Here is a 24,604-nt window from a genome sequence, read left to right as displayed (position 1 = left end):
TTTGCTGGGGAGGAGTGCACCCAGGAGTTGCTGCTGTGTGTTCGCTTCTCCAGCCTGGCACAGCTGGCACAGGCTGCAGCTCAGGGCTCTCCTGCAGAACCCACCAGCACTGCAGGGCAGCCTTCTGCACCCCCACCTACTGGGGTGAAACCTGTGGTGAGTCTGTAACCTCAGAAACAATAATTTATTGGGAGTCACAGATAAAGGGACAAGTACTAAAGTGCAGACATTAGCAAACACTAATTTACATGGGCTGTACTCAGTTTATAAATAATGGTGTGCAAGCACCTGCACGGCCAGGTTAGAGCACTGGCAAAGCCACTCAGTAGCACTGGTTTCTGCAGATTACAGGGGGGGGTATTTAAAGCTGCCTGGATGCCACTCTGTTTAATGTAACATTAAAACAGTGAAATAATCTTATGAACTACAGCTCTACTGAGCCAAGTTCTGCCTCCATTTATATGAAATTCATTAATGCAATCAAAAGCAGAATCTGTTCCTTAATCTTTTTTATATTAAAGATTGAATTTAGAGCCTAAGGCCTAAGCTTGGTTTGATAGGAAATGCTTGTGCCAGGTATTTTCAGGCTGAATCCCAATACTGACTACATGATCTGAAGCAAGTCACCTACAGAAGAATGATCCACACCCTGGCAGGAATTTCAGCCAGAACTGCTTGATAATCTTCAGATGTCCCTTCAGAAATCTGCTTTTAACTTCAGCACTTGCTGTCTTCCAGCTCCAAGAACTTTATACACTCCAAAGCAGTGTCTTCAATGGATTTTGATGAGCCAGTAAGATTTGCAGCTAAGTAAGGCATAACTCCTGATGTCACTTGATTGAAGTAACACACCTGTTTGAACAAAAGTAAATGAAACACAAAAGCCTATGGATTGCAAGTTAGCCATTTTTTTGCAGAGCCTGGATGAGTACCACAGCTTTCATGGATGTGAATAGAAGCACACAGTGCTTCTGAAACTGAAGGGAATAATTTGCAAAAAACATGCCTTTTTTACAACATCCCAGTGATCTGGATGTCCTCACTGCTCTCAGACCCTCCAGCATCTGCAGGTAAATGTACAGGGCAGTTCAGCAAGAAATACTTATGTATAACATATTAAATATGTGTGCTTTGTGAGCAAACCTGTTGCCCAAAAAAAAAGGAACTGCAGCCACCAAGAGCTGCTGAAAGTTGTCATAAATGTGTTTTATTAAATGGAAAAGTTTTAGCCTTCCCATGGCAAAGAAGATTGTCTGTGGGTCCAGAGATGGGAATCAGATTGTGTGATTCCTGGCATATGAAGGTTCAGGCGAGGAATTCAATTTGAACTAATTCCTTGCCCTTTGTAGTCAGTGGAAAGAGGGACACACCACCAGAGACCAGTGCAATGCACATCCTCTAGGGGCGTATTTTAGGAGTCAGTGAGTGACTCTGGAGGGGCAGGGCTTCAGGGTTCATTTCTAACAGTCAAAGTTGGGCCAGACAGACCCCACACACCCAGACTGAACTCCTTTTTTGGAGGTATTTGGCTGTTCCCTCTGCAGTCTCAGCTCAGGCGAGGTGACAGCCCCAGGGCAGGGGGCACAGCTGGGCCCTGCAGGGTTACTCACAGTGCAGGAGCTGCTGCTGTTGCTGTGGATCTGGAACCCAGCACAGAGGATTTCACTCCTGCAGAACTCTGGGCGTGGGGGCATCGCCCTGAGGGTCACCGACCTCACAGCCACCGTGTAGGGCTCCCTGAAGAGCAGGGACAACAAGCATCACTGCCACCGTCATATTTTCTGAAAGATCCCTTCGCCAGGATTTCTTCTCCTGGGAGGATGAGAAGCCTCAGCTTCTCCATGTTTCGCTCCTCTGGAATGTGGTCTGGAGACTGTTTATCCAAACATGTGAATTGTTTTTAATTAATGACCAATCACCATCAGCTCTGTTGGACTCTGAGGAGTCAGTCACAAGCTTTCATTACCATTCTTGTTTAGCCTTCTGATATATCCCTTCTCTTTCTTTAGTATAGTTTTAGTATATAATTTTCTTTTAATATGATATCATAAAATAATAAATCAGCCTTCTGAGAACATGGAGTCAATTCTCATCTCTCACCTCGTCCTGGGGACCTCACAACACCACACATCACACCCTTCCTCTTGTTGAAAACGTTCATGGCAGCGACTACATCATGTCAGTTTCACGGGAGGGCAGAGGAGCTCAGGTATTTTCCACAATCCTGGTTCAAAGCCGGGGCCCTGCTGAGCCTCAGTGAGGCATCAGCACAAAGCCCAGTCCAGGAGGCCTCTGTGGCAGCCAGAGAACAATTCCCCACCTTTTCATTTTAATTAACCCTGCTCTCCTCAGCCCACGTTTACTGCATGGGGGAACAACCCTTACCCAGAGGCTTCACAGTGTGGCCACAGTAAAGGTATCCAAACTCATTCAATCCCCCCATGGAGGAGGAAGGCAAGCACAGTACAGAATGCTGCCTTTTAGTGCTAAGTTGAAGAATTACTGAATGTGAAAAAAGAAACAGAATAGAGAAGGGTAAGATACACCAAAAGGTTCCATTTGCCCATGTTTCACGATGTAAGAACAAAAGGAGATCTAATAAAAATAATAAAACTTTAAAAAGCAGGGTATGTTAAACTGAGCAAGGGACTTGGCAGAATTTACAGATACAATAAATGTGTGAGGTTTCAAGAAGTTCCTTGACTAAATAAAAAGTCTGTAATTACATGGAATGGGAGTACAAAGTCACTTCAAACAAAGAAGAAATAAACTCTCATTTAGGTGCTTCAGCCCACTGACAGGCTCTCTGGGACATGGTATTTTTTCTCCATTTGCCCATTTGAAATTCTGGCCTATTTGCCCTCCTGGTAGACCACTCCCAAAGAGTCACTATCAGAGAATCAATACTGGTCTACGCCAAAAATTTGTGATGATCTGTATTTATTTCACTGCACCTTCACATTGCAAAGCAAATCTGGCTGTACAAACTCAGGCATCAACCAAGGAATCTCACTCCTTAGAAAGTAAAATGCCCTTTTGTCACCCAGTGACAGATCAAGGTGACAGCACTCCAGGCCGTGGCCCCAGGGTGCTCAGAGTTACAATCAGAGCCATACTCACTGTGGCTGGCAGGGCTGCCTTTGGGACACCAGAATCACAAAGTCCCTGGGCTGGTGGCCTGCCGTGGGGCCAGAGGTGACGTGGTAGATCTTCTCCTCTTCACTCACAGCCTGCAGGACCTCACATGTCCTGTGAAGACATTTAGCACACCCCTCAGGCCCTGTGTGTGCAACAGCAGCTCCAGCAAACTCAGTGCAAACGGGCTCATCCTGACACTGGACCTTTCATTTTCAAGGCAGAGAGAGTGAAACATTCAGGTTTTCTGCAACACCTCATCAGCACTATTTCTTTATGTTTTGTTTGTTAAAAGCTGTAAATTCAGTAGAGTTTGCAGATTTTCAAATATCCCTAAGGTTCCACTTCCACCCTCTGGTAAAAATCTTTCAGGATGGAATAACTGACTGAAAATGCTTCACCATATCAAATCAGTATAATTTCAATTCCACTGTCTCTAATCACTATTCTACACCATAAAAGGTAAATAAAAAACCTCAAATACTTTTTAGAGCCATTCCAAAACCTGTTTCAAATCATACAAACTTTCAAACATGTTATTTTTTGAAAATATGTATTTTGAAGGGCCCCATTTCTTGATTTCTCACTTTGACTGTGAAATTGAGCATCAGTGTCTCCAACAGCACAAATATGAAGAAGTCCAGCTCTTCCCTAATTTTTAAAGCTAGCATGCACAATATATCCACCTCAGTTCTTACTTTAAACTTTTTATTTTTTTACTAGTTTTGGGGTTTTGTCACTTTTAACATACACCTGCCTAGGACTGGAGCTGTGCTTATTTAAGAAAAAGATGACCTCTGTCCTATCCCTTCTTTTGAATGATACAGAGTGTTCAATTCTTTTGAAAAACACAGTGCACTCTGTATTTTGGAACCAGACTAAGCACAAACCAAACTTTACTTCTACACCAAAAAAAAACCCCCCAAAACCCGTATTTTGACAAATGTTTGATGTCAAACTCTTACAACACTTTGTTCCTAACGGGGCAGGGTCTCTCAGGAGTGTCTGTGACAGGGAAGAGGGGTGGCCAGGGGGCTCAGAGCCCCAGACAAGGAGAGGGTCTCACAGGAAATGTCTGTCCCAGCGCTGGCGGAGGCTGAAGTCAGACAGGAGGGAGAAGGCCACGTGGGATGGGACCTTCACCTGCATCTCCACCTTGAATGACAGCACAGCACCCTCCTCATGGGTCCAGATTTTCACCTGGGGAAAAAAAAAAAAAAAGGCAGCATGTATTGAAAGCAAAGAATTATTACTGTAAATGTTTAGATGCTTATATGTTACACATTTAGGACTTCAGGCAGATTTTCTCAGGAGCTCCTGGGAAATGCCACATGCCTTTGTCCAGGCAAATCAGCCACACCTTGGTTTAACCCTGTTGCCCCAAGAGCAACCCAGCACTTCCCTTTCCAAAATATCCTTCTTTTTCTCCCTTGCTCTCTTCTGTGAAGCAGAGCACCCAGAACTAATGATACTTTGAATAACTACTTAAAATCACAGTTTTGCATCTCCTGTCGCACACCTGTACTATCTTGCCTTGATTATTTTGGGTCTATTTCTATTCATAGGCCTAAACCCCAAAACAGAGAATTCAAAAGGAATAGCCTGTACATAGCAATGCACACACAAGAAAGAAGGGTTTGTCACCTCCCACAAACCCCATAAAATGGAAGAGGATGGGCACAACAGAATGTTTAGAATTAGAGGATTTCATTCCCAAATTCATGTGCTTTATTGCCTCTCAAAATCCTGAGAAGTTTAACAGATTTTCATTTCCAAGTGATGCAAAATTCATAAGGTTCATCATCACCGTTGAGGTTTTGTTGTTCTGGTTTTCTTTTTCTGCATCAAAAATGAGCAATCTTTTGTTTTTTCTGCATTTCTGCAACAACACAGATTTTGTATTTCTCTGGATTGTCCTATCTTGGAAGAGGAAATAACCCCCAACTTAATCCAGCAAGCACCTTGCTGAAGTAAAGTTTGGTGTAAAATTAAATGCTTAAGAGCTTTAAAAACCATCTACAGGAGGTCTGCATTAATATTTCTCTATGGCAAAGAACAGGAATAATGTTGTTCTAGCAGACTTCTGGCCTTGAAAAATCACAAAACAAAGCAGGAGGTGCAGCTGTCAAAACACCTCTCTGCTAAGTGAACATTGGCAAGGCTGGATTATCTCTGCAGCCTTACAAGCCTTGTGGTTTTGTGTCAAAGACATCAAGAATGCCATGTTTTACCTTCAAAAACTGCCAAGTCAGCTTGGGGTCATTCCAGTTGCAGGGAAAAGGGAACAAATCTGCACTTTAGGATCATTCCCCCTTGTGCTGTCCCTCTCCAGACTTCTTGTACCTCCCGCTTTAGGTACTGGGAGGTGCTTCAAGGTCTCCCCAAAGCCCTCTCTTCCCCAGGAGGAACAACCCCAGTTGTTGTCTCTGCCTGTTTCCAGGAGCTGGTTCAAACTTGCTTTTCCCAGCACCAGAGTTGCCTGCTGTTTATTTGGCACAGCAGTGTTTACTGAAATATTTAACCACTGGAACAACCGACACACGGCACTGGCAGCTTTGCCATCCCTGGAATTCCTTATGATTTGTATCTGCTCTTACTTAAGTATCTTATTGTCTACATGCAAGAGTCACTAAGCAATGTTCCATAGCCTGCACTGCACAGGAGGTCAGACCAAAACACTGAAAAAATAATTTATTGTCCCAAAACACCTCTGGATCAACACGATCTGGAAGTAAACTGCCAGTCACTAACTGCATTTCAGAAACCCAGCCTTGGCAGATGCCAGATGTCTCTCCATTTCCTGGAAAACATGCACTGCAACAGGGTTAACACCCCGTTTTCCCTTGACTTTCTTCTGCTTTTCCTAGCAGCATCTTCCTCTGCTAGAACAGGTTTACACAAGTGTCCTCACTGATTTTGGGTTTGTAACACCACTTCACAAACAGGGAGGTGCTTTGCTTCCAGATTTCTGTAATTTCATTTCTGCACTTACATTATCCAGAGTCTTGGTTATGTCCCACCCTGGTTTTCCTGCCAGGTGTGTCAGTGCAGCTATGTTGCTGTAACTCAAATATGCCTGAAACACAAGACACGTGTCTGAAAATGGAGGGGTAAAGGTACATTTCACTGAACATTGCAGAGATTAGGTGCTCTTTTTCCCCATCATTATGCTTCAACTGCAAACAAATGTTTATTTTCCTTGTAAGTGAAAACACACTTCAGTAGTTTCTGAATTGAAACACTTCCAGTGGCTTCCTGATGCACTCACATGGCTGTTGGCAAAACAATCTTAATTAAAGGACAACAAAACACTATTTTCAGCTTCTCCAGTTATAAAGCTGTGAAGAACAACTTTGACCACCAGGGAGACAATACAGATAACCTCTCAGACCACTGAATTAATGGTTTTGTCCGTTTTCCTCTTAAGCAATTAGAATCTACTCGAAAATTAACCTCTTCTTTGCTACCAAGCTGGGTCCATCTCGGCAATTGTTTTTCACAGCAGGCTCACAAGCAAAGAAAATGCAAATATAGCCATTCTTTATGCTTGGCTACAGTGGATGGAGTTCTCATTTAACCACTCTATAAAGAGAATACAGCCTTAGAGTCTTTATTGACAGGTTTTGATTTCATAGGAAATAAATCTTAACCAAGCAATTTTTATCATTGTGTGCTTATTTACATTTGTTGCTCTGCAGAAAAAAAAAGGGGGGGAAAAAAGCTGCTTTAGCCACAAAAACTGGACACTGAAACAACATTTAATTAATCTATAAATCCACCTAAATTCACGTTCCACACCATTCACTGCAGGACATGGACACAGCATGTCCAAACCAGAGACACTTGGTGCAGGGAATCTGAGAATGAACATGATTTCACCTCTCTTTCCACAGATTTGTACTATTTGTACTCCAATGTTCATCTCTCTGGTGCTATCTCTCCCCCCACTTTTAGCACTTACTAAATGGTTTCCTCACTGCAATTTTTCAGACATTCTGTGGCTGGATAAAGACAAAAACCAAAGCCCCAAACTACTTCCTCTACAGGAGAATTCAGCCTATTCTGAAGAATAATAAAATGAATTCAGAATTCATTTTATAACACCTGGGGACATTGAGGGATAAATCTGCAGGAGACCTTAAGGGACCACTGGTATGCATGTGTTTTAAAGACAATTTTATATCCTTTCTATTGAACTCACTCTTAGATCAGTAGTGAATCATCTACTCCCTCTTTTTAAAAGAGACATTTCACTGTGTTACACATCCAACCATTCCTCACGACTACCACAGAACTTCAGAGGGTCCACCTGTACTGCCACAGCCTGAACAGCTGCTTCACACACCCCAAAAGGTGCACAAATACAGCTTTTTATGCGCCTACAGATTACCTGGTTGCTTGTCTCCCAGGCATCAGAGGGCTTGTCTCCTTTAGCAGATAGCATGCATTTTCTAAAACATAATTAAAAAGAGACACAGTAGCATAAACTGGTTCTGTACACGTCTGTGTATGCTAGGAAAAATCACTTTCTATAGGCTTAAGTGTCTTTTAAATAGAGGTACTTTATCAATTTTTGGTTTGCAATAACTGCTTTTTCTTTCCAAGAAAGACAGTGAAACACAATAACCTCCAGAGCAAAGTAGTTTTGAGACAAGAAGCCTCTTAACAATTTCAGTGCCACTGAAAGAAAATTATTTGTAAATGTAAGCCATATAACAGTCATATATATGTTAAGGGGAGTTCAATTACTTTATTTAGAGGATTATGAAATTAAGTTTTCAAAATCAAGACCTGCCAGTGACCCAGCTATACCTGGTGAGTAGAATCCTCCTCCTGGCAATGGCTCCGTGGTACCTCCTCACACCATCCTGCATGAAAAATGAACCAGAGAGCAACAAATCTCATCATTTTAGAACAAAGCCTGAAAAAAGGCAACTAAAAATTATTTATTCCAGACGGGCATATGCCAGAGCAAAAATACAAGCAAATAAAGAGTAATTGTGCAATGGCCTTTCCACAAGCTAACCCAGGAAAACTAGTGCTTTACTTTTTGCCTTAGCAATATTCTCTGCAATTTGAAAAAGAACCAGTGTGATAGAAGAGTTGCATTATTGTAGCATCCTCCAGGTGCTCTTTGGTCCTAAAGCAGTTGCAGCTGGGCAGTGCACCACACACATTCTGCTCTTTCTAAATGTGCCACCCACCAAATAAACTATTAACCTAATTTATCATCATCTGGTGTTTCAAAGCACAAAGGGAAATTGTATTTTTCAAAGTCAGTTTCTCCTCTTGGGACAGCCTGCAGTGGGCAGTAGTAAACTTACTGCCCCAGTGAGTACATAAGACACCTTGATTCATTTGTCTGGTTCCCATCCTGATGTTAAAAAATAATTTCATTTCTGCCTACACTGGCTCTCTAAAATTCTTGTACCTGGAACAGGAAGATTAGTGACAGGTGTTAGCACAGCAAATAATTCAACAATAGCATTCAAACTGCTTCAAGTGCTTCATGAACCACTTTCAGGGAAACATGAAATGAGATCTCCATGCCAAAGCAACTGAAAAGCCCACCCACGTCATGGGATTTGATTCCCACAGACTTCTTTATTCACTCTATTTCTCACCTTTGTTAAGGGTTTATAAAAATAACTATTCACTGAATACTCATAAATTTCATCTACAGTCAGTGGAACTTGCACGAGACGCAGACAAGTGGAAAAATCTCCAAACACATCAGATTTTTCTTCTCTGCCCATCAATCACAGAATCTCTAGTCATGAGGATCCTCCATGGAGCCTCTCACGTTTGGAAGACTAAAGCTAACAATAACAAACCTCTCACTCGAGGGCAAGCATTTCATTTGGAGCTTTTCTCTCCTGCAGGAAGATGCACTGCAGTGCCCTGCTTGGTCCTTGCCTCCCCAGCAAGGCTGAGGTGACCACCCCACTGCTGAGAGCTCACCTGAGTAGTGGGCTTGACCCTGGGGAAGGTGAGCAGCTCCCCTTTGTCATCCAAAGCATTGAAAATGAGGAATGCACTGTTAATGTGCCGCGGCTGGTCCTGGATCCACTCCTCACAGTTGTAAGCCTCCACACGGACACCAACCTCCACGCTGAAAGGACATTTAAATGAATCACTGAACTGCTGCCACTGGTGCAGAGGCAGCCCTGAGACATGCTGGAGAGGACTGCAGTACCTGCAGGTGCGCAGGAAGCCTGCACAAATTAAATACCTTCTGTAAGTAATTAAATCAAATACCTTCTGTAGCATAGCAAATCAATTACTCAATCTGGACAGGCACACCTCTGAAATAAAATAAAGGATGGCAGTAGCTAAATAGCATTACCAAAAATAAGCAATAAATAGAATGCAGTCTGTCAATAAATGCCAAGATGGGAAGATCCTGGCGAGAAGCTGGCATCTTCTGAAGAGTCACATCTCTGGGAGCAGCTCAGCCCTTGAAAATCCCTGAATTTCAGAGGAATATTTATTCTCTGAATTTGCAGGAGTGGGATTTGGTGACAAATGGTCTTTAAAATGAAAGTCAGAGAATAATTTTTTTTAAAAAACTTCCACTGATAAAAGTGAAACAAAAAAAAAAGGCACATATAGGCAGTTACAGATACAGATACATGCTTCAAAGTCCCACCTGAAAAATAATTAATTCTAATGAAAAAGAATTAATTCACTAATGAAAATCCTACTGATGAAACATGAAACACACTGTGTAGGCTGGTGCTGGAGATGCCCAGGGAGACCAGAAATGAGGAGCTTTACCTGTTGTGGAAAGTGTTGTTGACAATGGCATTGAAGACCAGGCGGTCACCCACAAAGGACGGCCCCCAGAATTTGAACATGTTAACTGCCTTCAGGATGGGGTGTGACCGACACAGGCGGCTGAAACAGACACACAGAGACAGACCAAAGCACACAGTTGTGCTAAAAGCACAGCCGGTGTGACTGACTACAGAAACAGGGTTTGCAGGACTTGGAAGGTCACTAAATTACACTGATCTACTCCATGCTACCAAGAGCATGTAACTCGAGCTTCAACCATCATAATGCCACTTATGTCATGCTGCTTCATTTCCAGCACGTTTTACAAACACCAATTCATTCCCACTGCTTGAGACCGCCCTCTCCTAAAGCCAGACCATGAATCCTTTACCTACAGAATAACCACTTACCTCACAGTTTCATTAATTTCTGTAGGACTGCACGGGGAGCAGGCTCCTGAGCAGTGTAAAAATGCCAGACCTTAAGGCCTTTAAACAATTAAAGGAAACCTGAGCAGAAAGGCCGAGCACTAGGAACAATGTCCAAGCAATGCCATGTCAAGTTAACTAGTCTTAGTATTTGTACTTTTTGCTTGGTTTTAGATGCTTTCTGCTAGTATGAAATGAGAATAAAAAACCCCTCACACAGCTACCAGTCTGTGTAAATAGAATCTTGTTTCCAAGCTCTCTGGAGCAGGCAAAAGTCAGGTTTCTTCATCATTTCTGCATGTATTCAAAACCCCTCACTTTCTACTGGGATGTCTGTGCACCACAGGAAGAGGGGACAATTTACAATATATGACATTTATTTTTAGCAACACACTGCTCTCAGTAACGAGCCCATGTGCACATCTAGGATAGATTGTTCCATGGTGAAGTTTTCTAAATTTGAAAATACAGTTTTGTAGCACTTCTAGCTTTTAACTCAACTGCACTTTGAAAACTAATGTACCGGTATTTTTAAATGCACACAATTATCTGCAGCTAATTAACTGACTGGTACATCTCTTCAATAGTCTAATACATTTAAATTACTTTGTAATTAAATTAAAATAATTTGCTCCTCTGATTTAAAATGCTAAGCGTTGATTTTATTTACAATGTTCACTCTAAAGATGCAAACACAATAACGATGAGGAGAGGAACAAACCAGAAATCAGGCTTAAATATTCATTTCTTTCCTGGAAAAGTACACCCTGAATGCTTTTATTGAAAATGTAAGGAATAAGAAAGTATCCATCAAGTTCAAGGTAATATTACTAATATTCAAATGGTTTTATTGCTATCTGCACAATCTCATGTATTGACCAAAAAAAAGGTGGAGGGGAAGTGAGAAAGAGAGTGAGTAACCTTTAAAATGCCCTTAGAAATTTAGTTTTTCAGGCTTATCCCTCCTCTTCAGTTCCTCCATCACAGTTTGTGGCTATAGAAACTCTTACCTGGCACCTTCAGAGGTGGAGTCTAACTCTGAGTGGCCTCACAAAAGGTTCATGGTGAGAGTAGTTACTTCTCAAGCAAAAACTACAACATCTCTGCTTTCAACCAGCCTCTGACAGCAGCTATTATTCCTGAAATTCTCAACATGACTAATCATGTTTGACATTAATTAGTTTGAAGAAAATTTGTCCAGTACTCCGTTTGCTGATGTCTCCCTTCCTTTTTAAAATCTAAATGCGACTCCCACAAGGTAAAACTTATCAGATGAAAACAGATAAATGTTCTGAGTCATATTATGGCAAAAATCTGCAACAGTCCCTTCAAGCCACTGGAATTGCACATGGGGGTAAGGTCAGTGCACTCTGTTGTTACTAAAACAAGTTGTTTATCCAACCACTACAGAAAATCTGTTGTTATCAGTACAGCCACTGGCTACAAATCAAAACCATATGAATAATGAATGGACAAGTCATTTAATTATTAAAGATAAAAAGGGAAAACACATCTAACGTCCCTGCAGTGAATTAGGTCACTCGGTATGCAAGGAGAATTCAGACTGAAACTTGAGTGCTGCTTACAAAGAAGCTTTGTGCAGTGTCCAGGAACAGGAAGGGAGACAAACAACGGTTTGACTCCAGGGAAGAGGAATTAAGCGATTATGTGCCTGGGTCACACTGGCAGGCAGCCTCACAAAACATATTTTGTTCTCTTTACCTGAAGATGCCCCAGCTCTTTAAACTGCTAAAATTGTTGCAAGCCCTAGGATGTACAAGTCAGAGGGACTGAAAGGTCAAGTGACTTGCTGAGGGTTATGCATCCATTTGGTGCACACACCAAAAAACAGAGCCTGTTTATGTGGCTCCTTTTTCTCGGACTTATTTTTCTTCTGGCATCACGAGGATCTGCAGATTAAGTTCTAGCAGGATGTTCATTTTCGGGTGTCAATTGATACAGGATGAGTATTGGTTTGATCCTGGTTGAACAACTAACTTTGTTTCTAAAACACTGCACCAAGCACAAGGAGAGCAGGTTTCTGTTCCTGTATACAATGTTAGCCTTCTGCAAAGATTCCCAGGAAGGTAACACAGCCTCTTTTGCCTTAGGCTCTGTATGTGTAACAGAACAATGTCTGAGTCTCAGTGGCATGGCATGCTGTGGGAGATGTACCACTTAAATAGTTCAAAGGCCTCCTGTAATGTGAGGAGGAAGACAAGTCACAAAGGCCTGGGTCTGTATTCTTCATAAAATAAATCCCTGTGAAACCTGTAACATTAAAAGCACATCCACTTAGAACCACATGCAGAGACAATGCTGTAGGAAAGTACCTTGCTGAAATGCTTGCCACTGTCTGCATCCAAGCCATGATCTGGCCACCAAAAGTGTTTCCATGATGGTTTGCATGAGGAGGAAGGACGAGCTCAGTGCTCTGTACGTGGGTATGCTCAGTTGAAACTGCATCTTTCTCTTCACAAGTATCTGAAACAGAGCAGCAACGCATCAATGAATGCTTTCAGAAGAAAGCACACCCCGTGAAGAGAGCAGCTTGTTCAGACTCAGCAAAAAGAAGACAAACAGAAAGGCACAGAAGAGCCTTGTGGTTTGCAAGGGAAGCAATAAGAAGCTGAACATTTTCTCTGTTCTCCCAGGAGCTGCTGCTGCCAGCCCTCAGTACATCCCCACATCCCTGTCAGGGGCAGTTCTGTGTCCCTGTGTCAGGGGCAGTTCCTGTGTCAGGGGCAGTTCTGTGTCCCTGTGTCAGGGGCAGTTCCTGTGTCGGGGCAGTTCTGTGTCCCTCTGTCAGGGCAGTTCTGTGTCAGGGGCAGTTCTGTGTCCCTGTGTCAGGGGCAGTTCCTGTGTCAGGGGCAGTTCTGTGTCCCTGTGTCAGGGGCAGTTCCTGTTGTCAGGGGCAGTTCCTGTCCCTCTGTCAGGGCAGTTCTGTGTCCCTGTGTCAGGAGCAGTTCCTGTGTCAGGGGCAGTTCTGTGTCCCTGTGTCAGGGGCAGTTCCTGTGTCAGGGGCAGTTCTGTGTCCCTGTGTCAGGGGCAGTTCCTGTGTCAGGGGCAGTTCTGTGTCCCTGTGTCAGGAGCAGTTCCTGTGTCAGGGGCAGTTCCTGTGTCAGGGGCAGTTCTGTGTCCCTGTGTCAGGGGCAGTTCCTGTGTCAGGAGCAGTTCTGTGTCCCTGTGTCAGGGGCAGTTCCTGTGTCAGGGGCAGTTCTGTGTCCCTGTGTCAGTGGCAGTTCCTGTGTCAGGGGCAGTTCTGTGTCCCTCTGTCAGGGCAGTTCTGTGTCATTTTGTCAGGGGCTGTTCTGTGTCAGGAGCAGTTTTGTGTCCCTTTGCCAGGGGCAGTTCCTGCAGGGGAGCAGCAGCTGAAGCCCCAGTGTGTGCTGGCTTTCAGGGGCTGTCAGAGCAGTTCAGCACCGACTCAAATATCCGTCAAAGAATGTGCACTGTGTGTGATGGGCACCTGTACAGGTGTGTTGAATTGAGATTAGAGCAGGATTTCACCTTGTTACAAAGTTTATAATTGCCTGAGACAACACCTGAGTGAAATGACTGAAATGAGGATCTGAACCACCTTGTATTAAGTGAGCATTTCTGATGTCACTTCCAAGTGTTTAGCCTTGCATCCTCACTCTAATCTCAATTCTTTTCAGTGGTGTTTTGCAGGAAGGTTTGGGCATGAGATTACATCAAGTAATTTTAAAAGTGCCTATCTGTCCTAGGAGCTGCTTGACCTGAATTGTACTTTTGACTTGTGGCATAATTAGCTAACTTTGTGATTATGTAAGTGTGTGGAAACATATGACTAACTTGTCCTTTGGACCTACTCAAGGTGCTCCCTAACATCCACTGGTCAAATAAACCTCACTTTCAGGGTATGATTTGTACATATGCTGCTACCTAGCAGCCTTTACACACAATGTTCTCTCCTCTCTTCTCCCACTCTGCTTGTTCCGTCTCCTTAAGGAGGTGAATTAGTGCTACAATAATATCCTTCAAAGAAGTTTCCAGGAAAGGCAGTGGAGACAAAACCCATCGACCTCTCATTTGTCACTCAGGTTATTAAACTGTACCCTGTGAGACAGTTACCATGAAGACAAATAGCTTGTTTTCTTGTACCAAACAAGACTCTTCAGTTCTACGAAGTCTTACTAAATTGTTAAGGTTAGATCTTTGTTTATAACAGGTTTAATCGCTCCTCAGTAAAACCACATAATGCCTGTTATTTATACATGGAGCTACAGCTCAGATTTTCCAAATACCAGCATATTTTCCTAACTGCTCTGAGTAATTTCTTTTGTGAGGGAACACAACAACTTACAAGCACAACTTTCTTTAAGAACAGAAATTACTACCATAAATAAAGAAGAACCTGTTTCTTCGTTCAGTTCTTCTAACTTTTTAACCTGTCTTGACCTCCACGTAATGAAAGTTCTGCTTGTTGGAAATCATCTCAAGGCATAAACACAGTTCTTCCTTTCCTTTCTGGCAGAGACATGGCCATAAGCCTGAGTGAATGTCATGCTGCTGTCTACATCACAACTAGTGTCACAGAAGTTTATTGCTGTGTTTATTGCTGAGTTCTGTGTGACCTGTGAAACCTCACACACAGAACCACGTGAAGATCTGCATTTCACATCTATTTAATGCACGCCTGGCCTTCAACCCTGTGTTTTTACATCTCGAATTTCTGAGAGACAAAGAAATACCACTTTGTTAGAATAACTGCCTAGCACATCTCTGGCACCTCTATCCACAAATCTGGCACAGACTTTTCTACCTGGCACCACAACCCCAAGGAGATGTTTTGCCTGCTTTTTTCCTTCCTTCCAGCTGCCCATGAGTGTTTGTTCCACCTTCTGTGCTGAGTACAGAAATCACCTTCCTTATTGCTCTCCTGCATCAGTTTCTGAAAGACCTGGACATAGCCCAGACGGATTCTTCTCCTCTCAATAGCCAGGCTGTGCTCCAGGTGGTCTTCTGCAGACAGAAGCTGTACAGGTTTTAACTCAACCTGTGCAAATGGAGAGGAAAAAAATACAACAATTCGGAATTTCACAATCGTAACAAAGCGCACTTTGAACTTAAAATGGCATCAGCATTTTCTACAACTTTTTCCTATCGGCTGTCCAAGATGACAAGTTTAATAATACAACTAACACACAGTATAAAGTTCAAGAGATTCTGCATTATCCTTTCAGAATCATTCATTAAAACCCAATGAGGAAGTGCTTTTAGCTTATAAATACAACCATCCATGAGAGCACACAGTGTTTAAGATAGTTCTCATTAAGAAAAGAAATAAATAAAAAAGACAGGAAAGGATGAACTTAATATGAAGGTTTGAGGATAGAATTTTTGAACCAGAAAATAAATTCAGTTGCACTGGTCAGGGGCGTCAGTGCAAATTCCCATGTATTTCAGTTCAATGACAAACTGCATCCAAACCAAATGCAGTAATTTTAAGAAAATTACTACGTTTGGATAATTACACCACAGGTGACACTGAGCAATCACTTGTGAGGTTTGTCTACAAGGCTTAGCCTCTGAGGCGTTAAAATAATGCACAAAGCAGTGCAGCACAGACAAATTCAACATTTTATGTCTTGCAGTGCAGCCACTAATGTTTCTCACCCTTTGACTCTTCCCTCTAACCCTCCTCCAGATTCATTGTCTCCTTTCCAGTCCTTCTCAAGAGATTCCTAGATTTTCCCATGTGGCCCAGTTAAAAAATTGAGATGGTGGTTATATTGACATTCTCTCTGTACAACCTTAGAAACAGTTGTTCAGAAAAGTGGATTTGAAAAAAAATATTCTTCAATGTCTCTGAGATTTTAGTTTGTCATGGAATTTGAACTGAACTCTCAAACTCCCCCTGGGACATTCCTGTCTTAAGCCTAATCTTAGTTAATCATCACCAATTTAATCCTGAATTAATCTCCCCAGAAATTTAGGCAAAAGGTAAACAGGTTTATGTTATGAGTATGATATCAAACTAGTAACAAACAACTCTTGATAATATTTTAGTGCTATCAGGGTAGAAATTTAGCCATTAGCCCCTCAGAGACAAGAGCTGGGCTGTAGTTTTAGTAAAACTGCTCCAGTCTGTTTCTTCTCCCATCTGTGGCACATCCTCACAGAAGAGAGAGCAGTAGTGACTGGACGTGTTAATTGCTCATGGGATGACTCTGCCAATCTCCAGTGGATGTTTAACAGCCAGATGTGCTGTCATAACCCATGCAGTGAGACAGGAAAGTCAGATCCATGATGTCACATTCAAGAAAGCAGAATTGTACATGCAGAGGGAGTTTTTTTAAGAGAGTCTGAGGCGTGCTTGGCCTTCCCTACAAGAAATTTTTTTAAAAAGACTGTGCCTGTCTGGCACAGTGATGTGAAGGGCAATGACTGATTTCCAAACACTGGGGAGAAGAAACAGCCCTGGCGTGAAAACCAATCAACATAAATGGCAAAGAACCAATTTAGATTGGAAGTGAGCTTAAAAATAATGTCTTGTGTCTGAGCAGTGGTGTCTGAACAACCTCCCCAAGAAGGGAAGTGAAGGATAAAAAAGCCCACCCTGCAATCCATTTCTGAAAAGGAGAGAGAGACTCACAAGGATCTCCCTTCCACTGCTTGCCTCTGTCAATACTGTAGCCCTCACAAAGAGCTCACTTGTATAATGAGCAAATGTGCAAAAGGAAATGGAAATAGAAATGGAAATAATAATAACAATAACAATAACAATAACAATAATAATAATAATAATAATAATAATAATAATAATAATAATAATAACAATGACAGCAACAACAACAACCTAACCATTTCAGAGAAGCAAATTAGAAATAAACCCCCAGACTCTATCTCATAAAGTCTGAACTTCATGCTTTTTCCCTATCACTGATCAGAACAAACACTGCTTCTGCTGTGTTTCATAACCAGAAAAGTTGGGTTATTTCACAGAAACTCCAGGCTTAGGAGAAAGCAGGAAAAATACCTTTCCACCACCAACTGGTTTGGCCACATACGTTGCATGTGCCACACTCACAATCTTTTCAGCATTAGTCAAAACATCCTGTACTGTCACCTTGATGCCAACCTACAAGGAAGAAGATGGTGGAGGAAGGAGACAGAAATGGTATTTACATCATTGTCAGCTGGTTTGAGACAATACAGTGCAGTTTTTATCAGTCCCTTACACCTAAAGGGAGAAGGTAAAAAACCTGCTCCAGTCACTGATACATCTCTTGTCATCACAATATTCAGTCAGCTCTGAAAGGCTTTTTAGTACCACAAGTTTTATGTTTGTTCAGCATCACTTGTAGGGTAAAATTACAAAAACAGGAAAGACACTTAAATGTAGTTTTATGGATATTTTCTTCCATTTTCTTCCGTGGCATTTGGAGTCCCCATCTGAATGAGTTTCTAAGATCTGTACATTCAAAAAAAGTGTGTTTAGGGGTGAAAAGCACAATCAAACACTTGAATGTGAAACACTGGATTCAATCCTGTGGCATAGGCCTGACACACATCAAAATTCTGATTTTTTTCTAATTTTTAGAAACTTTTGGAATACACTACCTGTGAGATGCATCACTCTCATCAATAATAATGGGAATTGGACACAGGCACAATGCACAAAAAGCACTCCCAAAGTTCAGCTCTGATTTGAAGTGATCAGGCGAGGCATTGCATACTGACTGCAGTATGAAGATTAAGATCATGTGTGCACCTGAGACATGTACATTTGTATCATAAGTTTCAAAAATGCTTTGAACTTCACCTATTCTGTGGATCTGGCCTGGACCACCACCACCTCTCCCATCCTGCCCACTACACCTGCCAAAGGCTTCAGTTCTTCAGGGCCCAGTTACTTCTCTGGCATGGATCATTTCAGAGGATACACACAACTGTAACACTCTGAAAGCAGTGCCATTAGGCACTGTTATTGTCCAGATATCTGCAAATGTCTGGAGCAAATAAACCTGGACCCATGCTGCGCTCCTCTGCTGCTCCCACCTCTGCTCTATTCCTTCAACATCTCTAGAAAAAAGAGTGCTGATCTCTTACCTCCATGCTGGTTTTGAATGCTCTGTTCACCTTTGTTCTGATGGCAATAATTTGTCCAACCCTGTTAAGAAGAGTAAGACCTTGTAGCAGGCAAACATGCAGCTTTATAAGGGCTTGAATCTGCCTCTCTAAAAGTCATGAAGAATATCGCATTAATTAGTCTGTGTCTTGCACACTGCACTGAAAATCCACTGAAAAAAGTGAATTTTTCACTGCGTTCAATTCAACACCATTGTTCTCCAGTGACACTTGGTCAATAAAATTGCAGCCACTGCACAACCTTAATGGCAACATCCTTTCTCTCGGCTGGTGTCTGAATGGCAGCAGGTGTGCTCAGGTACAGCCTCAGGGAGTTCTGGCTGCTGCTCACAAGCACATCCTGCGCACATCCCTGAGCACCTGCAGCTGCAGGAGCACTCAGATACACTCCTCCAGCACCTCTGGCACACAGGAGTGTGCACACCGGGAGATAACCCCAGGGAAAAATGTGCTCTTGGGCATCTTTAAAGGATGGGGACAGAGCTCATGTTCCAAGTCTTGGCCAAGAACAGGACTGCTTGTCCCTTCTGTGCTAACATCATCCCTCTGAAAACCTCTCTTCCCCATTTACCTACATAAAACAACTAAACAGAATTTTTACTTTATTATCTAGTAAAAATTGTAGAGATTCCGGATTACTAGTTAATTATCTAATGTGATTTCATAATATTATCTATTATTTTTATTATATTTTAATTTTTATTATATTATTTATTTTATTCTTTATTACCTTTTAAATTCTCCTTATTATGTCATCAAAACAAATTTAAATGAGGAGGTATTTTCTTTCCTTCTGGAATTCCTAAAGCACCTGCTCCATGTTGAAAACAGGAGCAAACTTTGTTTCCAAACCCCTCGAATCCCAGCCCTAAGCAGTGCTGAGAGGGCGGGAGGAAGGCAGTTTGCCCTCAAGTTTTCCCAGTGAGCAGGAAGTGAAAGGACACAGTGTGCAGGGTAAGGCAGAGCCACAGCCAAAACAGAAGGGTGTCAGGCCACTGCCTGCAGGGAATTCAAACTGAGCTACAAATGCTAAACAGCAGCCCCGGGGCAGGAAAAGGGGAGCTAAAGACAGCCAAGACTGAAGTAAAATGTAACTCAGAGCTCTTGGGTACTGACAAAACATTCACAGCAAAGGATTTTGCACAGTTATTACCCCCGTGTTCTTATTCTTATTCTTATTCTTATTCTTATTCTTATTCTTATTCTTATTCTTATTCTTATTCTTATTCTTATTCTTATTCTTATTCTTATTCTTATTATTCTTATTCTTATTCCATTCTTCTTCTTCTTCTTCCTATTATTATCATTATATAATAATAATAATCATCATCATCATCATCATCATCATCATTGTTACTTACTAACTTAAATGAATTAAGTTGGGACATTTAAAGGTAAAGGCTTCCTTAAATTGCATATTCCACTGCAGAAGTAGAATGGGAAATGGGAAATAGGAAGCCTGCTCCTCCAGAGGACCTGACAGGAGCAACAAACTGCACAGCAATTTTCTCTTTCTTGTTCTCACCCAAGAACACAGGTGGAGTCCTTTGGGTGGGTAGGGAAGGGGAAATGGTCAGAGCAAAGAACCAAGACCAGCTGCACGTGCACAGCCCTCATTATCTTCTGCAGATGATGCTCAGAATCATCTCAGAAGTTTTTCCATTATTTATTGCAAAGAAAAAGCAGATCTGTTAAGGCAATTGTTCCCAACTGCACAGCTAAAGGAGCCACCAGCTCCCTCCCAAAAGGAGAGTGCTCAGAGCCACAGATTTGCAGGGGCACAAGTCACACAGCACCACACTTCCACTTAAAACTGTCATAAATTTACCAGAATGAAGGGACTATCATTCACATACAGAACACTAACAACATTTAAATAAATGCAACTTAAAATCAGATGTGTCAATTTAAAATCAGCAGTTCAGTAATACACTGAACTGATGTGTATTGCAAGAGAAGGAAGAGGTTATCATGGTATAAAGCTAAGTTTTGAACTATATAGATGTGTGACAATTTCTCTTTACATCTCAGCTGAAATAAACACAGAAGACTTAATCCCTGCAGAAGATTTAGTAACCTGGTTTGGGTAAATAAACCTTAATCCACTTACTTAAAAACCATTTCATTAATTTACCAGAGAGAGAAGCAAGAACTCTCTTATTTATGCAAGACATTTGTCTAATGAACTGGATGTGGCAACATTTAGGAAATTGCACAGTAAGCTACAAGAAGGATGGTAGTGGATGACATGGCAGAGAAAAATAATTTATAAAATAATTTCTTTCACAGTTACAAGATTGCTACTTGAAAATCTTGTTACAAATGGAATATTGGTATTACAAGTGAGAGAAGAACTAGAAATATTCAGAAACAACTTTGGAAGGAAAAGTATTTTCATCATATTCCAGAAGCTCTGTTCTGCTATCATGAAACAAGACAGAAAAGTGCTCTGAAGCTCCTAACTCTGAACTATTACACCTGAAAGGGAAACATTACCCTAACTTTGATTAGTTTTTACATACAGGATTTTTTTCTAAGGACAAAATTAAAAACACAGAGCAAATCAAGGCAGGACAAACACCTCAATATTGTGAAACAGACCAAGAAATTATCTTTTGAGTTCCAGAACTAGTATGATCGTGTTCTCCTTTGTCACTGACTTTAGTTCTTACTCTAATGGGCACTGCCCTCTCAAGTCTGAGTGGATGCTTATTTTTCACTTATGAACAGTTTTTAACTGCCATCAGCTGCACCTCTGGCAGCCAGTGCTGGTGTGTTCACAGCCACAACAACTGCATGTGCACTGCTCCCTGCAACCAGGTCTGTCCCATCTAACCACTCCTTAATTCCTACATTGCCCTGTGTAAAACCACACAAAACCCACAAAGTAATGGCCGTAGGTTTCTGTAAAGGTATGGTTTAGGAATAAAGGGCCCATTTCCTCTTACTGTGTCTTTTATCCCACCATGAAAAATGGTAAAACAAGTTCAGTCCTGTGTTATCCCGTAGACTCAGTTAATTCAGTGCTCAGTGAATGCAAAACATTTACCTTTTTTATAAAATAGCTGAAAGAGAAAGATGTTAAGAAGTGAACCGAAAGAGACCTTGCAGCAATAAAATCACTGCTAACAGTAAGTTTCATAGGTAGTATTGCTTATTTAACAGAGATAAGCAGTGGCCTGCAGCCAATCCCCAGAGCCAGAGACCACTGGGCCATCAGTTTCTCACCAGGCATCTCAACTGCCAGGTGAAGTTAACAAGAGTTTATTTCTGCCCTGTGACATGGATCTGCTCTCTGGGTGGGTCTGGCTATCACAGGTAGAAAAGAGCAGTTTTGAGACTCAGCCCTGTGGCTGTGCTGAGTTCACAGGTCTGCTCTCTCCCATGTTATAACGCCCCAGTTTATCTCTGCCAAATTAGAGTCTGCAGAAGGGAAACATCTGACTGTTGTCAGCTGGTTTGTACCTGGCAGCCTCTTCAAACTGAATGTCATCCATGGACGCTGTCACGCAGGACACCCCAGCATGTTTCTCAGCTTCAAAAGAGACACAGGGGCACACAGTTATCACTCTGCACCTGTAGGCAGCTACTCACCCGTGGGCTGGTGCCTGACAGGCAGGGACTGCACGCAGCAGGTCCCTCTTCCTCCTGTGAGCACCAAAATGCAACTCTGCAGTGCGCCCCTTAGGAAAAAAGAGAAGCTAAATAAGATTAAAGTTTACATTTTTTTGGTCATGATTCTGTTGTGAAGGGTGTGTTTGTATTTATGGGTGACATCAGGAGACGAGACTAGATGATAGCAACTATCTTACTCAGTTTGAAAACTTCCACCTAAGGTCTTTTTCTAAAAATGAACATTCTGGTAAGAGAGCCTTAACAAGGATTTTGAATGACAGAAAGAGTCACAAAGTGTTACCAAGCTCACAGAAAGCTCATCTTTCTCCCTCAAAACAATATGTCAAGAGCATCAGCTAGGGCAATCCAGTGGGGAAGTTTTATGTCAGCTGAGGATTCTGAGATACAGGAGAAAAAACTAATTAGTAGGTAAAAACCTTAGCTTATTAGTGCAGTCACAACAGTGGAAAGCAGCTAAGTACATGCCCTTAGTGCTACACCAAAAATGTAGGAATTAAATAAAAACAAACACAAACAAGATTTAGAAAATTCAAAACCAGAATTCACCTGCTGTAAAATATTTTCACCTAAATTTGAAATGTTAGTCATCTCCCTGGGGTGCATTTGGCTGTGAAAAAGAGCACACGCTTTTTGTATTAATTATGAAAGCTAATCTGGAACAGGTAAACATCCTATTTACTGTTAATATTTAATCACCTGATAGTTAAGTTTTACAGCAAGTTAATATGATATATTATTTATTTGACCATAGCACCTAGGGCTTCCAGCCAAAAGGTAGATCTGCAATGTACTGGGAGCTGTATAAACACAGAGAACCACTGCTCCAAAGCCCTGAGTGACAGAGGCAAGAGAGGGGACCAGCAGGAGGCCTGGAAAATAGCACTGCACAACAGGCAAGAGCTCTCACCCCCCGGCAGCCCCGTGTTTTTAGTGAGCATCACACGAGGAGCTCAGAGAAATCAGAGGTTTTGTATCAAAATCTGAAGACCTCCCTCTGAAAATAACGAGCGGAAAGCACAGCCTGTGCTCCCTTCTGAGGGTCAGAACACCGAAGGGCTGGAACGGAATCACTCCCTCATACACCCGAGAGAGGAGGCGTGCTTCTTTCGGGGGATGCGGGTGCGACCCCCGCTCGGGCACGGGCACCCCGGCACCCCGCACGCCGCCAGCCGGGCTCGGCACCGGCTGCTGATGCCGCGGCACCGCTGCTCGCCGCCAGGCTCTCGCCGCGCCTCCCCCGCGCTCGCAGCGCTCGCCAGTCACTCGTACGAGCTGGCGAGGGGGTTTAGAAGCGTTGCAAGGCGAGATACAGGCAGACACGGAGTGCTCCGCACGCTGGCTGGATTTGTGTTTCACAGAACCACGGAATCCCAGAATAGTTAGGGCTGGAAGAGTCCTCTGGAGACCATTTAGTCCAATCCCCTGCCAAGACAGTGGCACCTTTCCTTCTTTTTGGCACACAAGTGCCAATAATCTTAAATTAGTACTTTCCTTCCTTCTCTTGCTTATCTTTTACCACCTCTTTTCTTCCCTTCTGCTGCTCCTTTTTAAAATTCTCCTCATCCTCACATTCCCACCACCTTCCTCGCTCTCCCGTGCCATCTGACGCCTCACCCTCGCGGTGTCTGTTCCTAAGTGGACCCCAAATCTCCTGGGCTCCTCGAGAGAGACGTGGAGCTCCTGGAGTGGGTCCAGTGCAGGCTACCAGAACGACTGGGGGACTGGAGCATCCTCCTCATGAGGGAAGCTGGGTCTGCTCAGCCTCGGCAAGAGATGAGTGAGAGGGTCCTTCATCCCTTCATCCCTTTTGGACATGTACAAATGTCCAAAAAAGGTGTCATAGCATGGATCAGGCTCTGCTTGGGGGTGCCCAGCAATGCAACATGAGGCAAGGGGCAGAAAATGATGCCCTGGAAGTTCCATCTGAACATGGAGCTGTGTCAGGGTGGACATGAGGGAAAGGTTCTTCCCCCAGAGGGTGGTGGGGCACTGAACAGGCTCTGTCAGAGCTCCAGGAGGGTTTGGACAGCACCCCACGGATGCCCAGGGTGGGATTGTTGGGCTGTGTGTGCAGGGCTGGGGTGGGACTGGGTGTTCCAGTGGGCCCCTTCCAGCTCAGGGGATTCTGTAATTCTATGATGAAGAACTTTTTCAGAGACCACTGAACACACTGCCCAGAGGGGGTGTGGAGCGGAGCTCACCCGTCCCGTCCCAGCAGTGTCTGTACGATCCCGTGTCCCGGGCTCTGAGGCGGGACAGGATGACCACTGTGGCCCCTTCCACCCTTCCGCCCGGTGCACGCTCCGAAGCCCTCTCGATGACACCTTCCCTCCAGCCTCCCGCAGGGCTGGGACTGTCCCCTCCCGCTCCCGGACGAGCAGGGGCCGGGCCCCGCTGGCCGTACCTGCGAGGCAGGCGGCGGCGTCCATCCATCGCAGCAGCGGCCCCGCGCCCAGCTCCCCGCGGGGCCCGGCGTGGGCCGGCAGCACGGCCCGGCACATGTACACAGCCAT

The 24,604-nt window shown here is 43.1% G+C and overlaps 1 protein-coding gene across 5 annotated transcripts; it reads right to left on the bottom strand.

The window, feature by feature from the left end:
* Positions 1-170: 170 nt before the first annotated feature.
* ACOT12 (acyl-CoA thioesterase 12) lies at positions 171-24,604 on the bottom strand. Of its 5 annotated transcripts, none has more exons than XM_036403152.2 (15): positions 24,496-24,604; positions 21,921-21,990; positions 18,417-18,477; positions 17,344-17,445; positions 15,228-15,360; positions 12,674-12,824; positions 9,913-10,032; positions 9,097-9,247; positions 7,948-8,003; positions 7,526-7,586; positions 6,128-6,211; positions 4,202-4,335; positions 3,121-3,249; positions 1,611-1,737; positions 171-852 (listed from the first exon to the last, which is right to left on the bottom strand). In XM_036403152.2, the coding sequence occupies exons 1-15, from the start codon at positions 24,602-24,604 to the stop codon at positions 718-720; spliced, it is 1,623 nt and encodes a 540-aa protein (XP_036259045.2). In that variant the 3' UTR covers positions 171-717. The 5 variants fall into 5 exon arrangements, with proteins under 5 accessions (XP_036259045.2, XP_036259044.1, XP_036259046.1 ...); XM_036403151.2 differs by lacking the exon at positions 21,921-21,990 and adding an exon at positions 22,050-22,125 and having other exon boundaries at positions 24,496-24,603; XM_036403153.2 differs by lacking the exon at positions 17,344-17,445 and having other exon boundaries at positions 24,496-24,603.

Source organism: Molothrus ater, chromosome Z (assembly GCF_012460135.2).
Source record: "Molothrus ater isolate BHLD 08-10-18 breed brown headed cowbird chromosome Z, BPBGC_Mater_1.1, whole genome shotgun sequence".
Lineage (NCBI taxonomy): Eukaryota > Metazoa > Chordata > Aves > Passeriformes > Icteridae > Molothrus > Molothrus ater.
The sequence above is the reverse complement of the archived record's forward strand: the minus strand, read 5'-3'. Positions and strand labels throughout refer to the sequence as shown.